Here is an 18,348-nt window from a genome sequence, read left to right as displayed (position 1 = left end):
TGTAAAGCTTTAGTTGTAGTTTGTAACAAACACGTTAGTGCAAATTATCAAATGCTGGTTTGGATGCCTCACGTTCTCAGTTTTTGATGGAACAGGAAATCATGGTTTGTTACAAACCGATAATGAAGGCTTCACATTTCTACCACTTCACGTTTGAAGTGGGGGAAAGGAGACGAGGAGCACATGATCCTGAGACTTGCTGCTGGTCATTCACATAATGAAAAACCATGACTTTTTGTTGCATCTGTTTAAGACCTATATGCCAGTAAAATGAGGATGCATCAGTAGATCAAGAGACCTCCGCTGAAAGAGTTTGGTCATTATGATACATTTAGCTCAGACAAAATGTGAGATGGTGACATTCAAACCAAAACGGGGGGGGGGGGGGGGAGGAGAGCTTTTTTTGGCAAGGTCCTTTGTAGTTTGGACAAAAGATTCACTTGGTAGATTCTATACATTTTAATTTGCTGATATGTCATGGTAGTTGACATGAAATTTGTCTCCAATAGAAGCATGTCTATAATTGAATATCTTCACATTTTATGGCTGCTAGCTTCCTAACCATCTATTGATAAGGTTCAGGTTATAGTTCAGGTACACTGGGTGTGTAATAGGAGGGCTAAAATTAGCTGATGATTTTTCAAGCACATTTTTTAAAAGAAAAGTGGTTAAACAGTGCTAGGAACAAAAATGTTAAAAGTAGTTTATCTAAAATTTTAACATCTCTTTTTTCCCTCACCACTGTACAATATGTATATGTCAGTTTTTGATCAACAGATCAATTCTAGAAAGATTGCTAATTGCTTATTTCAATAAAGATAGCTTTTCCATATCACAAGGTTTGAAGGTCAATTTTATAGCATTTACCTATGTGATTGTAACTGATCCTATAACCAGGTTTTAATCTGAACATATTCCTATTGATTTGTTGTTGTTGTTGTTAGAATTTATGTACCGCCCCATACCTCTGGATCTCAGGGCAGTTCACAGAACAAAGTCAAAATATAAAACCGCAAAATATATAATCAAAATAAAAACAACAACCCAATAACCCCCCCCCCAAAGAACCACATTTTAAAAGGGCATAGGATGTTAATCAAATCAACCAAAGGCCTGATTAAAAAGGAACGTTTCCGCCTGTACCTAAAATGTGTATAATGAAGGCGCCAAGCAAACCTTCCTGGGGCGAGCATTCCACAGACGGGGTGCCACTGCAGAGAAGGCCTGTTCTCATGTTGCCATCCATAACTTATCTGATGGTGATTTGATTCTATTCAGTGAGCAACATCCCACATATTCCAAAATTATCATATTTCATCACTGGCCTTGCTAAATTTTATCTGCTCAGCAGATCTTTGGATCATTTGTAAATTGTAAATGAGGTTCCCGTTTCACTGCTTTGGATCACATGCATTGCTTGTAAAGATAGAATAACTAACTACCTGTTGGAACAAGGATGAGGACCCTCATGCCTGGGCGGGGGAGACCAAAGCAGCCCTCCAGCCCTCTCTGCCTGGCCCTTTGCATTCACCCCAGGTCACAGTCAACCTTACTTTATACCCACTTTGAGTGTTTTTGCCTGGCTGGATTGTGTTCTTGAACTCTGATAGTGCCTCTTAGTATCCTGGATGAGAGTATGGAGTGGAGTGTGTAAGTGTGTGTAGAATCAAGCCTGCTATATGAAGGTAAACTGTAGATTAGTTGCCTTACCCACTTTGCCTCTGGGCTTGCTCACTATTGTGGACTACAGTCTGGAAAAAGGGTTCCCCATCTCTGCATTAGAAACTGCATTGCACGTTGGACCATGGTAAAATGTTAAGAGGCAGGACAACACCGTAACATTATGCCCAATTACTTTTTAGACTTTGGTTTTTCTTTTGTGTTTTTTTTTTAAAAAAAGACTATCTTTGACCAGAGGGTCCCAGCAACGTGCTTATTTCTATATTTCAGCTTTCATTACTTGGCTTTAATTCCTAACCTAAAAGCCACCAGTTTCTTAGTCTTTATCCTGCATTGTCTCCAGTATGACATTATGTCTGGAAGACACTTGAAGAAGCAGTGCGCACTCCAAAAAGATGTGGATCTTTCCCACCAAATGGAACTAAGCAGGCTAGTTCCTAGATTTTATTGGGGTGGGAGAGGTGCTCTTTGATATATTGACATGCACATGTATGCATGCTCTTAAATGGAATACCTGCTGCCAAGTTGGAGGTGAAGTGTGAACACAACTGCTCAGGCATAGCTGATGTATGATCCCCGGTAGTAGTTCACACCTCATTAATGGGGAGTGAAGTGGCCTTTGCTATCCAATGTTATGAAATGTCCTTGAATGTTATGAAAATCTGGCTCCCTCTGCTGCATTTTTACCCATCTTGAGTCATAGATATGGCACCGGGAGAGTGTTTGAATATCATCCTCTGAGCTTCCTCTAAAGACCTTCAGATATCTTGAGAATTTTAATAAATCATTTGACTCATACATTCCAGAAGGATAGCCAGATCACAATATCTGTTATCTCAAAAACAACAAAGAGATTTGTGGCACTTTAAAGACTAACAGTTCAATTCTAGGCATGACCCAATGAAACTTATTCGCAGGTAGGTATTAGAGGATTGCAACAAATACGTGACAATAATTTGGTTAGTTCTTAAGACACCACAAGATTCTCCATTGATGCCCCAATTGTAGGTTTTCTGAGGATAAAAATATTTGACAACTCTTATATTCAAAAATGGAGAAGTGCACAAAAAGTTGTCACAGTGGAAAAACCCAGCAGAAAATTCTAAATTATTTGAACAGGCAACAACTGTGTTGTGTGAGGGTTATGTTCCTGACCCCCGTGCACATCAGTGGGGTGTGCATAAGCCCACTCTGCCCCATTATGCCTCTGCCCCCCCCCCTCAGACCATTTCCAGGTTGTGGTGATGCACATGTTCACAGTTATGCACATATTGGACAAGCATGAAACAGTTGTTGCCTGTAATACTTACAATTTTATTCAGTAGCAAATATACAGTACTTAGTGGCATTCACAGATCAATTATTATTATGTTGCACCTACTATGAGGCCATGCTATGCTATAGCATTACTTGGACTACTATTTCATCTGATGTTCTTACTCTTATTCAATATGTTTACAGGCCATATTTGACTGGGTGGATATCGCTGGCAGTAAATTAGCTGCAATGTCACCAGTTGGAACAGACCTAGAAACAGTAAAACAACAGACAGAAGAAATGAAGGTATGAAACAGTAGCTTCTTATGGATGTACAACTTTCTGTTAGTGTTAGTTTCCAAATCACTTTGCATTCAGTCTGTAACAAAAAGTAAATTATTTTCGTATGGGCATGTTGTTTAAAAATCTACAGCCTTTCTGAGTCTGAAAGTAATATGACATCAGTTTCCTCTCCGAGTTAATTGTGGATTTTTTTCAAGAGCGGTTATTTTTTCATCACTGCATCAATTACTTTTATGACACCCAGCTTCCCTTTTAGAATGTGCACAAGTTCCTGCAAAGCCTGTCATTCTTCATACCATGGATTAGTCCTAAACATCATAGATCTCTTCATTTCCACCGCAGCCCACTGGACTATAAAGCAAAATCCCCAGCCAACTCTAAAAGCAATATTTGGAATGGAAATATGACTCATTCTTTTCATAATACCTGGATGCTGCTGTGTGCTTTGCACAGGAAGCAGAGATGGTATAGGATATCCTGTTTTAGGGCACAGGATTAGACTGGATGAATCCACTCCAGCCCTGTTATTGTATGTGCAAAGCAGGGCTTCAATATGTTGGGAAATTAAACAGGAAATTTAACAGCCAATATTTAAGCCCTGTCTCTCAGCAGGGGTTGGAGATTGAAAATTAGGGTTAAGAAATTACTTCTAAAAATGAAAGCGGGGATTAAGAGATCATCAAAACAGAGCAGAGTGCTGATAGTGATGCATCACCTTGACCCATGGGTATACAGTAACAGGGGTGAGGGGGAAGCCCTTCTACATTTCTCACTTCTCTCTTATTGAATCAGTGTGTATCTTTGGTAAAGGATGTTAGTCTGGATAGGGAATAGGATTTTGTGAATGGGTCACAGCAGGGAGGCTTCAGAGAGTGTTGGCTGGCCGCCCAATGACTTGCAGAGTGTGCTGAGGGCAGAAAGAAGTTATTGATGAATCCTTCTGCCTTGGATCTTCAACAAGCTTTGGGTGTGCAAAGGATTCCCTTCCTCTTCTCTGTCTGGCTCATCTAGATTTGCATAGCTGTTCTTGGTCTGTGGGTCCCTATACTTAACAGGTTTAACAACCTTCTCAATGAGCATGTTTTTAAAGCTTTGAAGAAATGCCTTTTGACAAAAGAGAAAGCATTTGTTAACATCAACCACTGACATTCAAAACTCATGATATAGAGTTTGTCTTTTTCACAACCAAAATTAATATCAGATGAAAAAAATTCTCCGTTGGGTGGTTTTTCTTCCTCCATGCTTTTTGCAAACACTGTAGGGATATTTTGAATAAGGATGTATTATGGACATGTCCACATGGCTATCTGCCTTGAGCTCCATGCTGCTGTGTGCATTTGGAAACCGGGATATGACCCCTGGAACGGCTGTTGCCATTTCCTCTAAGGCAGGGGTGTCAAACTCAAATTCATCGGGGGCCGCATCAGCAGTTTGGTCACCCTCAAAGGGCCGGTTGTATCTGTAGGACTATGTGTCCACTCTTTATTATCATAAATTATTGTCACTGCATTCAATTATTACTGTTTTTTGTAATAATCTAAGTAATAACTAGCTCTGAAAGCAGAAACATAGTCAGAATAATGGCAAGTAGATATTCAAATGTACACGGCTGGCTATTGCGGATATTGCGAATTCCCACAGGTTCCTCTCCTTCTTCCTGGGAGCAAAACTCCAGAAACAATAAGTGAACTAGGCAAGAATTTGCTTCCTCTTCTTGCTCTCCCCCCACACCCAAACCAGTCGCCCCAAGATCTCTCCTCCTCACTCTGCCTAACAGTAGGTTCGGCCCCAAACGCATCCTCGCCAGGCCCCTTTTCGCTCTTGTTTTTATTGCCAGGCTTCTGCACCTCGGGGCTTCCGAGGGAAGCAGCAGACACACAGCCTGCCCTTCTCCCTGCCTGCTGCGGAACAGCTCGGCCTCTCGGACCAAAGCAGGAACACAGAAGCTGCCTAAGCCGCGAGCAGCATCTACTGCAACCCCTGGCAGGCGCTCCGAAGCCAATGCGCTGGCTGCTGCTGCCCGCCGTTTCCTTGGAGGGAGATGGAGCGCGCACCCAGCGACCCCTCTCCTCCTCCTCCTCGCCGCCTGGGAGGGAGCGGGGGAGGGGCCGGGCCGGGTGTGGGGAGGGGAGGGGAGGGGGCAAGACTGCCTGCTGCAGTCACTCTGCTGCCACATGCCCCAGTCCCAGGAGGGAGAGGGGAAAAGAAGGCGCTGCTCTGGCGGAGGGATACAGTGCGCTGTATAAAAAGCGTGCCGCGCAGCCTCACACCTACAGCATTTTTGGCGAAGCCTAACCAGAGCCTGGCTTCTTCTCACCCTGCTGCTCCCGTGCATTTGCTAGCTTCGGTGGCTGCGCCGGGGACTCGGTCAGGCCCGCGTCCTGGAGCTCGGCTGGCGAGCTTGTGTGGCTGATCTTTGCGTTGGGGGGGGGCGGGCGGGCTGCGGCGCAGCTGGATCGTCGACCCTCTTTGGGCACAGCTGGCCCGGATTGGTGGTCTCTCTCACCTTCCTTCCCCCACCCCATTCACGGCTGCCTGCGCTGCGGGGTCTGCTCGGATGTCCTAAGAGGGGGGTGGGGGGTGGCGAGGGAGCCCTGACTTGCGCTTTCGCTCCCGACCCTTGATCCTTCTTGCCCAACCCAAATCTTCACCCTCCAACTCAGCCACCCACGCGCCCTCTTCCCAGCTCCAGGGCTCGTTGCAGTTCTCGCTTCCTCTCTGCAGCAAAAGGAAGGGAGGGGAATAAGAACCCGGGGCTGCGGCTGGTTCCTGTCTTTCAGAGAAGCCGCTTGCCCGGAACTAGAATATAAGTAGATATTCAAATGTACACGGGCCACATGACGAGGTCTGGCGGGCCGGATTCGGCCCACGGGCCTTGTGTTTGACACCCGTGCTCTAAGGCTAGCAACATTCCTCTAGCAACAGAAATTCTGTGTATCCCATAAGTCATGCAGTTGGTGGGGAAACTAATGTCACTAAAGCCTCGAGCACATTCTCACATTGGTGATTGGTTGCTGAAGTGTCTTCCACATCTCTGCATTTATTTATAATTACATCTAATTCAGAGATGTAATGATATTAAGAAAATGCATGCCCAGAACTGTGACTCATGTAAAAATACAAGGGGTAGACTCTTCTGGATTCAGCTAATTTATTTATTACATTGATTAGTTACTCCATAACCACAGGAGTGTCAAACAATTAAAAGAATTTAAAGTATAAATCCAATAAAACATGAAATAACACCACCAAAAATTGTAGAAAACAACACTAATGTCAGAGCAGACTGGGTCAACAGTCAGGTAAATATAACAACGGACAAGAGAGAGCCACAAAATATCATTGTACAGGTAAAGCTATATTCTAACCCTCAATGAATGCAGACATTAATATCTCTCTGTGCGTGTGCATTGTCGCAGCCAACAAGCTATGTTTCTCACCTCTCTTTCCAATGCCATGCTGCTTACCAAGAGGGGTAGGGTGAATGCAACAAGAGCTCGACATGGCGCAGGAGCAGTGGTGGACCCAGTCTCATGCTCCCACTGCTGTACCCACACCTGTTGCCTTGGCTCTGCTACTGTCCCGCTTGATAAGCAGCAGCAATGGATGGCATTGGGAAGACAGGAAACACACACTCAGGTGCAACAGCTGCTACTGCATGCACGTGCGCGCACACACAAACTGATTTTTAAATTTGTTTTAAAAGTTCCTGCTTTTGCATGCTGGATGCATTTTATTTTCCGGTGCAAGAGTGAAGTGTGCCTTCTGTGCTCATTTGGAGGAAACACATGCCTTAGTTGTTGGAAATCCAGGGGCAGATATATCCAGTGTGACCTATTTGGCAATTTTGAAGTAAGGACAGAGCATCCTACTAAGCACTCTTCTCTGGGTGATATTCATTGTTGACTATTGTCTTCCTTGGTTTCCACAGCAATTTAAGAAAGAAGCCTATCAGCAGCAGATTGAAATGGAACGGCTGAACCACCAAGCAGAGCTGTTGTTGAAGAAGGTGACAGAGGAGAGTGATAAGCATACCGTACAAGACCCTTTGTCTGAACTTAAGCTGTTGTGGGAAAGTCTGGAGGATAAAATTGTTAGCCGCCAGGTAAATGGAAACTGAAAGGGTAATATTCTGCCTTATGTTGCCATGAAATGCATGTTCTCTGGCACTCGTGCTCTGAAATTTCAATAGCAACAGTTTCTACGTGGAAACTCGCTTGTGTGTCAAAGTTTATTGCATGAGCTAGGGAAGAAGTTCTCAAAACTGTGGCCTTTCATTCAGGTAGTCCATAGCAGGTCGGCATCAAATACTCATATTACTTTTTAACAGTTTTTTATTTATTATTTTCAGTTAACATATTGCATTGTATTTTTAGTGTAGTACAATTTGAATTGATTGGAATGCAAATTGTAATACAGCAAAATACAATACATTGGAAATAACTTTCTGACAGTAAGAGCTGTTCGACAGTGAAACGGACTCCCTCAGAAGGTGGTGGACTCTCCTTCCTTGGAGGTTTTTAAGTAGGTTGGATGGCCCTCTGTCATGGATGCTTTAGCTGAGATTCCTGATTTGCAGGAGGTTGGACTAGATGACCCTCAGGGTCCCTTCCACCTCTACAGTTCTATGAAATACAAAGCAATAAAAATATCACTTAAAATCATACAGCATCTAGCACGTTACATTACAGTTGCTATAACAGACAGAAAAATCATGGAATGGCCCAACAAGGCCATCAACATTTTTTAGTGGTCATGGGAGGGAAAGGGGTTTGGAAACCCTGAGCTTAGGGGATTTTCTGCACTGGTATGGAAATGCAATGCAAACTTTAAATTGGGCTATATTTTAGGGTAGCATGGTCAAAATCTTCCGATCCACAAATTGAGCCACTACAGAAGAGCAATTTGACCCAAGGAGACAGCTGCCACATGGAGCAGTTTCCAATAAGCTTCCGGGCAACAGATGTTTCCTGCAAATCTGGCTGTTGTTGTTGTAGCTATGAAGCTAGAAGCTGTACACTGTAGTTATTTTTATTTATTTCTATGGGTTCACCAAAGTGCATTAGCAAAAAATATTCTAGTCCTGCCCCAAGCAGATGGCAGGAGGACATATTCCAGTGTGTTTAGGGTCAGTGGTTTATTGTAAGTTGCTGCACCACAATATTAAATCAGACATATGAGGTACATGGGGAGAGACTGGTGGTGGAGCTCCATTTTCAAATTCTGACCCAAACACGAAGCTCACTGGTTGGTGTTGAGCAACTCTGTCTCTTTGACTAACTATCCAAGTTCCTTGGATGATAAAATGATGCCTTTTATATTACAGCTCACCCTGGGATGGATTTCTAAAAATAAATAATTGCAAAAGAACTTTTAACTTTGTGTCCCCTGTCTACAATTGTTTTCAGATAATGTTGCTGCATTCAAGCACATTACATAAAATTGGGATGGCATCTCTTACTCCAGGAGCAGTTGGTGACAAGGGGGCGGGGGCGGCGCTTTGCCTCTGGCATCCTGGCAGTGGATTTGCTGCTGCTCACCAGGAGGGTGCAGGAGAAGGTGGTGGGGAGGTTGAGTGTTGGGTGGACATGTTGGTGGGAGTGCTAGATAGGCTCTGCTGTTCAACCTGCACAGTGTTGTGCAGCTGCTGGCTGCCTCACCTCTCAATAGTTGGAAGCAGCTCCACTGCCAGGAGGCCAGGTGTATAGTGACGCACCTCCTTGCTGACCACTCTTGCCTTATTGCAATCATTCATTTGAGGCTTGATGCAACTTAGGACATTTTAAATCACTTGTGGCCTTAACATAAAGTAATAATTCCATCCATTCCCCCCCCTTTTTTTTACAGCATAAGCTGGAAGGCGCTTTGTTGGCTTTGGGGCAGTTCCAACATGCCCTGGATGAGTTGCTCGCATGGCTCACCCATACAGAGGACTTGCTGAATGAACAGAAACCTGTGGGTGGTGACCCCAAGGCTATTGAAATTGAGCTGGCCAAACATCATGTACGTAACTGATAATTCTGAGATTCACTGCTTTAGATATATCTAGATCCTTTTTATGGCAACATTTGCAAAGAGCATTTTCGTACATCACCAAATCATGATTTCAAAGGATGCAAGCCCAAAGATAAATTTGTATTACAAAACATAATTGCTAACGTATAGATATTGCTGTTTCCTCCCTTCTTTGCGTTTCCCAGTCATGGATGGTTCAGAACATCTCATTGGTTAAAAAAACACGTATTCTTGGCAAAGCATCACATACCTGTCGTGGCTTAATAAATGAATTGCAGGTACAGAAAGGGTTCAGCAAACACTCACTCTTAGGTACTTCCTGCTCATTTAAGTCTTCCATGCTAGAGAGCACTTCCTCTTTGATCATCAAAAAATTCAGGAACTTGGCAAGCAGTTGCCATTGTCCTAAAAGAGTAGAGGGGAGAAAAAGTGGCACCTGTTTCTGTAATAAAAGTTTGACTTTTTCGAATTGATGGACATTTATTTAAAACAATGAATAATAAATCTTTTTCCATGTTTGAATTGTAACACAGAAGTGAGAGTATATTCAAACATAGTTCTCACTTCACTAAATCACATCATACACAGTAAGTTTCCCTTTCCTGCACTATGAAGACCATTATGGTGATATAATTTCTTTTCTCTTACCCCAAATCTGAATGTTACACATCCACTTAATGATTCCTGCAACAAACATCCATTTCCGCTATTTTCATATGGCAAATTCTCTTTATTCGTCCATTGGCTTAAATGCCATTTTCTTCAAACTCCCTAAAAAATTGATTTGGCAGCCATCCCTGAGATGTAATGTCCATTCTCACAGGGTTCAGCATATAGGAAGATTTGGATAGCTTGGCATAACTTCATGAAGAAATTAGCAGAATGTTACATAACACCCCTGAACCCATATACTTTGAGCCTTGATGCACTCCCCATGCTTTGGCCACTTAGCCATCCTTAGAGGTCCTAAATAGGAGGAGATATCCATGGGGACAGGCAGTTGCACCTCTCTCTTGACTGAACCATAATCCTCAAACTCAAAGCTTTCATTTTTTTAAATAGCAGGTTTCTATAATGAATAGGATAATAGGAGGAGCACAATAGGAGATGAAATATGCAGACAGTATTCTACTACATGGGGAGAAATTAGGCTGCTCCCCCACCTTCATTGTTGGCTGCCAACCAAGATGGCTTTAAAATAGGATTAGAAAAAATGCATGGAGAAGAGAGCTGTCGATTGCTACTAACCATGAACAATATGCCTGCACAGTTGGACTCATCAGTGCTTCTGAATACCAGTTGCTGGAAAGCACAGGAGATTGGGAGTGTTCTGGTGCTCAGGTCCTGCTTGTGCATTTCCCAGAAGCAATTGATTGGCCACTGTGAGAACAGGATGCCGGACTAGACGGGCCATTGGCATGGTGTAGCAGGTCCCCCCCCCTCCCTCAAATAATTCTTGTGAATGCCCATGCCTCCTAGTTAAGTTAATGGGATGCTATCATGTCTGGATTCCCTTTGTATCAACCATTACAGTAATGTTGTAAGAAATACTTTCCTATTAGGAGAGTATAAACAGTTATGAAAGTAAAGAAAAAAGGTTAAATTTAGTCATAGCTGCTTTTACAAATAGAGCACACTAAAATATGTAATGATTTTTGGTAGTAAAGATAATGTTGTTAGGTCAGGGATAATTGTAAACTATTAATGATAGTCCCATTCCCTTAGGCAGACTCTAAATCCTGTATGTTCTACAGTGGTGCCTCGCAAGACGAAATTAATCCGTTCCGCGAGTCTCTTCGTCTTGCGGTTTTTTCGTCTTGCGAAGCACGGCTATTAGCGGCTTAGCGGCTATTAACGGCTTAGCGGCTATTAACGGCTTAGCAGCTTTAAGAAAAAGGAAACAAACTCGCAAGAACTCGCAAGACGTTTCGTCTTGCGAAGCATGCCCATAGGGAAATTCGTCTTGCGGAACGACTCAAAAAACGGAAAACTCTTTCGTCTTGCGCGTTTTTCGTCTTGCGAGGTACCACTGTATTCTTAAATACTGCCCGCAAAGTTTTTTTACTGAAATTATTATGTTGCTACTTTAGTGCAACTGAGTGAAATTAGCGTTTTTAAAATACAGCGAGGCATGACATGTTTGTAACTGCAGGTGCTGCAAAATGATGTCTTGGCTCACCAGTCCACTGTGGAAACAGTTAAGAAAGCAGGAAATGACCTTATTCAGTCAAGTGCTGTTGAAGAAGCAAGCAATCTGCAAAGCAAGCTGGAACTTCTGAATCAGCGGTGGCAAAATGTCTTGGAAAAAACAGAAAAGAGGAAGCTGCAGCTGGACAGTGCTTTGATCCAGGTGTGTATGAGAAACTGAACAAAAGGGAAATAAACTTGCATTGAATTAATATATTTGAGCACATTTCAGCCAGTGTTAGGTTCTTTTACAGTCCTCCTACTGATTTCCACAGGAGAATTGGGAACCCAGTTAGTTAGCTTTCTGTTATTGAAATTGTAGGACTCAGAAATGGATAACTTTGGCTGGATTGTGCCCTTGGAGAACTAGCAATAATTTGAAGTATCAAGCTATAGATCATAACTATCACTGAGCGTGAGTTTGCGTGCTTAAGTACCCATTTGAACAGCAGTTTTTCTCTGTGCCTAACTGTACTGTAATTAATATTTGCAGTCGTATTTACTGTATGGATGATTTTAGAAAATGCATTTCCAATTGGAATTATTTGAAATATAAAATATAATTAGCAAACACCCACATCTATATATCTCCATTAAATGTTTCATACAAGTGATGAAATGTTTGTGGGTCTTTCTTTCTTTCTTTCTTTCCTCCCTTCCTTCCTTCCTTCCTTCTTTTTTCCCCCACATTTTACCTTGTTTCATTATACGGACAACAATTTGCAGTTTTTACTCCAGAGGATATCTCTGGTTTAGTAGCATTTCTTTTTAGAGTCCCCCCCCCCCTTAAGTCTGATTTCATAGGCTCAACATTTACAACCCCTTAGCTGATGTAGCATGTTAGGTTATTGAAATATGTTCTGAAATGTTGTGGTGATGTATCACTTAGGCCCAAGGTTTCCATGGTGAAGTTGAAGATCTGCAACAATGGCTGACAGAAACAGAGCGTCAGCTTTTGGCATCAAAACCAGTTGGTGGTTTACCAGAGACTGCAAGAGAACAGCTTAATATCCATATGGTAAGGATCTCAATATTGCAGATGGTCCCAATTTGGAAGTTAAACTTTTGTGGCCGTTTGTAGTGAAACATTTGCAAAGTGAAATGCCTGTAAGGTTTAATGAGAACACTCTTATTTTTTTGGTAATTTACCAATTAGCAAAACTGATTGAGCAGTACATGTGTATGTCTGAATAGTTCTCAGTATTATTTTATGGGGAAGAAAAAGATTTTAAGGGTATTGTTGATGACTCTGTTACTCAGCTATAAAGTTTATCTGAGTACTAGAGTCATCAAGAATACCCTTAAAGTCTTTCTCTTCCCTGTAAAATAATGCTGAGAACTGCTCAGACAGTTGAGTTTTTTCTTTTTTCCTTTTCTGTATATCCTCATCTTTAAACCAGATTGTTTTTTAATTTACTTGCAGTCTCAAATTTGAGAGCTTATTCTATTGTTCCTTAGCTTTTGTTAGGACATTTTTTTAAAAGCTAGCCAATGATTGCAGAACATTCTCCATTTATTATTTCCTGCCTCATCAATACAACTCATGTTACCAGTACACAGAGGCAAAGACTGATAAGTTACCAGACAGCACAATGGTATTCTTCTTTTCAGTGTCTGAATGAAGTAGTTCAAAGCCAAAACCTCATTAACAGTTCCCTGCCCTCTTGTACTTAGAATATAAGATTACCGTATTTTTCGCCCTATAGGACGCACCGGCCCATAGGACGCACCTAGATTTTTTTGGGGGGGGGGGGACAAAGGGGAAAAAATCCCCCGAGCTTGTGGGGCTGGCGGTGGGGCTCTCCTGAAGCCTGGAGAGCGAGAGGGGTTGGTGCGCACCGACCCCTCTCGCTCTCCAGGCTTCAGCGAAAGCCTGCATTCGCCCCATAGGACGCACACACATTTCCCCTTCATTTTTGGAGGGGGAAAAGTGTGTTCCATAGGGCGAAAAATACGGTAAGTTTTTAATTGCAACTAGGTTCAGATTTAGGTGCTGCAAGCATGTGCAGCATTGCAACCAAGATCTGGACTGTAAAGAAATGGCACTCACGTGTGGGAGAGAGCTTTTCTACTTCCTTTTTAAATGAAACAGCTTTTAAATAGAACAGCCAGCCCCAGGCAAACAAGGCACACAAACTGCCTTTCTTTGCACCCGAGCCTTGGTGTATATTTCTTAGAAAAGCTAACTTAGACGATAAGTACATATTTGGCGGAGATGCAAAGTATAGCTGGTGGGTTTTTCTGTATGCAGCTTCACAATCTTTTGTGGTTATGCCTTTGTTTTCGATCAGCTTTGATCACCATGGCCTGGTAAGATGGTTCATTTCACGCAGAAATTTAAGGGCACAGGCCAAAGCTTATGACTGTCACACACACAAGTAATAAATCAGATTTTACTGGGCTGTTTCTTGTGTTCTGAACAGCCCTTGTTTTAGCCTCTCTTTTGAACCTGGAGAGGGAAAGGAGAAGTGGCATATCCATGCCCCTGGAAATTAGTTGTGGGCTGCAGACTGCCCAGGTCTGGAAATGCACAGTGGCACCTCCTTTGTTCAACTCACATTAAATCCCCAAAATATAGCTAGCATGTTTAAAGTAATATGTGAAACTTTTAAGGGGGTAACATTTTCGAATAAATGTTTATGCATTAACGATTTGCAATACTTTTCCTCTTTGTTTAGGAACTCTGTGCTGCCTTTGAAGCTAAAGAAGAAACATACAAGTGTCTGATGCAAAAGGGCCTACAGATGCTTGCAAGATGCCTAGAGACTATTGAAACAAATGTTGAGCAGGACATAAATAATCTTAAAGAGAAATGGGAATCGGTGGAAACAAAGCTGAGTGAAAGAAAAGTATGTTGCATATTGAACATGGGGAAATTTTCTGAAATGTGTCTTAATATTAGAATTTTGCAAATACAGAATTTTCCTTTTAGTAGGCGCTAGGGATCCATGCAATTAAACCTGTAAATGATGTCACACACCATGATTCATCTGGAAAAGCTGATCAATAAATTACATGGCAGCAGACCAATGTTTGTAAATGAAAACACCTCCTATTGTAGTCTATAGGTCGCAGACCTAAGGAATGAATAAATCCTTTCTAGCCACCCAGTCCATCATCCTGTCAGCTTGGAACTGATGCTTTAATTTTATTGCTGGCATTTGAACATAGCAGTTCTTAAAAGTTTTAAGTGATGAGGCCTCTCTCGTGCCTTCTGGGAGGCGACCTCATATTCCTGAATAAGCATCTTACTCATAGCTATGGGTTTCCATGGGGGTGGGACATTCTTTTGTAAAAAAAAAATAAAATAAAAAATACTCCAAACATAGATAAACAGTTTACTCTGAGCCAGACTATAAATTACATCTTGAAACAGCTGAAATACAAATGTGTTCATAAGAAACAGAAATGATTAAACAAACAAATGAAGCCATTCTTGGAAAAAGGAGTATTTGCATTCTCATATAATGTAAATTTAAAGGATTGTTTCAATTGTATTAGATGGCCTGGGCCAGCAAAACCTTGGGTAGTCAGTACGGTTATGTATGATATTGTAGACAAACCATGTTGACACCCAACACATTATATTCTTCACCTGTATGAGAAAGGGGCCCAGTTCACATTGTATCACTAAACCATTATTTAGCATTGGGGAATAAGTCGCAGCTAGCCTCAAAACTTAAGTTGCAGCTAGACTAGCCTCTAGACACATTAAAGAAGTGTTTCAGTTAAATGCGTTGTAAATTTAAACAGGGGAAACAGGTAGAGAAAAACGGGACTCCACAGCGCCATCTGGTAGGACACTGTTATATCGCATATACAATCTAGCTGAGTCCTTGTTCACTCCCCTCTCCTCCCCGCCCCGAGGGGAAGATCGAAAACTTCCACTTCCATTTTGGATAAACCACTGTTTAGCACTGCATCTGAACCATAAACTGCATAAACAAGACAGCTTCTTAAACTATGGCTTAATTATTTTTTTCATTTCAGCAAGCCATAGTTAAGATTAAACACATGAGTTTGGCTGCTATGAAAGGCTCTAGTTAATAAATAAATAAAAATGAAACCTCCTGAATTTCTCCTTCTGACTGTGCCATAGTGGGGAGGACAGGAGCTTAACACTCACTCTCATAACATCTGAAACAGCAATAACCTGTACGGTGGAAGAGAGGGGGGGTAGCTTCCGTTCTGCACAAAGACTTACCAGCCCCAAAGTTGTCTGAACTAGACCTGCGTTGTGCAAAAAAGGATATTCACCATAGTGCAAATTCCCAACTTTATCTTCCTAATCCTTCATGCAATGCAACCGCATATCATCCCCTTTTCATGCAAGCAGAATCAAAGCTGAAATGATGTTCCTGGATTACTGTCTGAATATTTGTAAGGCTCATCATTTAGCACTGAATGGCAGGAATCTGTATGTGGCATTGGATGCTCTTCTGCCTGCTCAGTCCTTGTAGGTTCTCTGTTTTGTCAGTTTCTGCTGAAATATTTTTAGAAATATCTTTCCTTGTGTGTTGTTAAATATTCAGAGCATACCAGTATTAAACTGGGGGGGGGGGGGCGGCGTAGGCAACAGGACAACAGTGGCCTTCTTCCAAATTACATTCAGACATGATTTGGTTTATTTCTCTATAAAGTTTATATGGTTCCTAGTATAAACTGTCCACTGCTGCTAATTTATGGTGTGTTCTTGCAGATCAAACTGGAAGAAGCTCTCAATTTGGCAATGGAGTTCCACAACTCACTGCAGGACTTCATCAACTGGCTTACTCAAGCTGAGCAAACCTTGACAGTAGCTTCTCGGCCAAGTCTTATCTTGGATACTGTCTTATTTCAAATTGATGAACACAAGGTATGTACAGAAACAACAACAGATGTGCAACTTTCTTCTTCCCGTTCCTTGGACCCACAGGCTGGCTGGCTTGTATTAATGTTTAAAGCAAGCCAGCACCATTAAAATCCAAAGACATTTTACAGTTTTTTAAAGTGACATTTTATAGTGTCTCTGACCCATAAAACAGTGCATAACACCATCACTTCTTAGGTATATATCTGCATGCTAGAAGACTCTGAAGCTTTTCAAATAATATCTTTTCTCTTTCTTTCACAAGGTCTTTGCCAATGAAGTGAATGCCCACCGTGACCAGATTATTGAGCTGGACAAAACTGGAACACATTTGAAATACTTCAGCCAGAAACAGGATGTTGTCCTCATTAAAAATCTGCTGATCAGTGTCCAGAGTAGATGGGAAAAAGTAGTTCAGCGCTTAGTGGAAAGAGGAAGAGCTTTGGATGATGCAAGGAAGCGTGCCAAGCAGGTAATGTGGCAAGTCTTCCATAACAATTTGAGCGTAACCTTGCTGTAACTAAACCCATGTTTAAATGAACAGTGTGATGACTTTAAGTCATCTAAAGGAAACTGGAATATTAGTTCAACAGGTTTGGCAAGTAGTGGGAGCCAGAATGGCTTTTTCTTCAGGCCCGACACCAAAAGTGAAAGTAGAATCTTTACTTTCCAACCCAGCAACAGAGTGGTATATGGATGCAGATGTTTATTAGCAGTGTTCCTGTTTTGCATGGGAAGTTCATCCTTATTTTATTTTTCACAATCACCTTCATTAATCCACCATTTTCTGAAACAAGGTGCAACCTCTCTACATGGGTGCTTCTAGCCTTCCCAACATTTTTGTAGTTTCAACTTAGGCTGAGGCTCATTATCAAAGGGATATGACTGTGTAGGGGCCATGTCATTTCAGGGTTTTTTGTATGTGTAGAGGAGGTGGATGAAAATCAGAGCCCATATTTGGGTGGGACAGAGAGATGGCTACATGAGGCAGGCAACTCAAACTTTTGATTGTGTGTGTTATTTTTTCATGTGGGCTGCAATTGTCATGTGGGGTATTTTTAAACAAAACAACATCACATATAAAAAATAAGGAAGTGCAGTCTCTGCATGATTGCAGTACCCTCACAACAGCACTTTATCATATGTGTGAATCATCCCAACAAGATAGTGTGTCTAAGGAAAGAGTGGCAAACCCATGGATCACATGGGACCCATGAGGCTATGTCAGGCAACTTACTTGCCCCCAGAAAATTTGGGACCTCTTCCTCCACTTATTAGCAAAGGTGCCTCTTCTCCTTCTGCTGTGATGCCAGACATAGGACACTGAACTCAAGAAACAGAAACAGAAGCACTTCCTTCTGTTTCCTGAGCTCCAGGTCCTGCTTTCAATGTTTCCTTGCCAAAAGGAGAAGAGGCACATTGGCAGGGTAACTGGGGGCCTCTTGTTCTCATTCCAGCCCTGGGCTAGGAGGAAAGGATCCCCTCTTCCTAGTCCAGCACCGATGTTGGCAGAAAAACAGTATGCATGTTTTATTGACCTCTAGGTATGCAAGTAGATAAATAGGTACCGCTCCAGTGGGAAGGTAAACGGCGTTTCTGTGTGCTGCTCTGGTTCGCCAGAAGCGGCTTAGTCATGCTGGCCACATGACCCGAAAGCTGTATGCCGGCTCCCTCGGCCAATAAAGCGAGATGAGCACCGCAACCCCAGTCATCCGCAACTGGACCTAATGGTCAGGGGTCCCATTACCTTTACCTTATGTTGTGTGTATGTGTGTGTATGTATAGTGTATGTTTCTACATGTGGTGGGTGCATGGGTGGCAGCATGTTATTTGCATTTGTGCTGAGCGTATGTGGCCCTTGAAGGGTTCAGCAACCCTCAGAGTGGCCCTCGGGCCAGAAAGGGCCACTCCTGGTCAAGTAGATATGTCACTGTGTCAACAGAGGTTGGGAGTCTTGGATTTTCCCAGCATGGGGCTTGAACCTTATACTCTGCTGACTGAGCAATCGCAGAGAAATTTCAAATAATTTGCATCACTCTAAAAGGGAAATAGTCCTT

The 18,348-nt window shown here is 42.3% G+C and overlaps 1 protein-coding gene across 14 annotated transcripts in view; it reads left to right on the top strand.

Moving 5' to 3' along the window:
* The window catches only part of LOC308583243 (dystonin-like), a 313,796-nt gene that overhangs the window by 262,868 nt on the left and 32,580 nt on the right, over positions 1–18,348 (top strand). For all 14 annotated transcript variants that reach the window (XM_081187021.1, XM_081187022.1, XM_081187032.1 and 11 more), the window contains 8 exons: positions 3,142–3,243; positions 7,172–7,345; positions 9,088–9,243; positions 11,408–11,605; positions 12,332–12,460; positions 14,121–14,291; positions 16,142–16,297; positions 16,557–16,763. In XM_081187021.1, the coding sequence (XP_081043147.1) occupies positions 3,142–3,243; positions 7,172–7,345; positions 9,088–9,243; positions 11,408–11,605; positions 12,332–12,460; positions 14,121–14,291; positions 16,142–16,297; positions 16,557–16,763 (1,293 nt within the window). The remainder of the gene's footprint in view (positions 1–3,141; positions 3,244–7,171; positions 7,346–9,087; positions 9,244–11,407; positions 11,606–12,331; positions 12,461–14,120; positions 14,292–16,141; positions 16,298–16,556; positions 16,764–18,348) is intronic.

The sequence above is a fragment of the Podarcis bocagei genome (genome assembly GCF_964188305.1).
Source record: "Podarcis bocagei genome assembly, chromosome: 3".
NCBI lineage: Eukaryota > Metazoa > Chordata > Lepidosauria > Squamata > Lacertidae > Podarcis > Podarcis bocagei.
The sequence above is the reverse complement of the archived record's forward strand: the minus strand, read 5'-3'. Positions and strand labels throughout refer to the sequence as shown.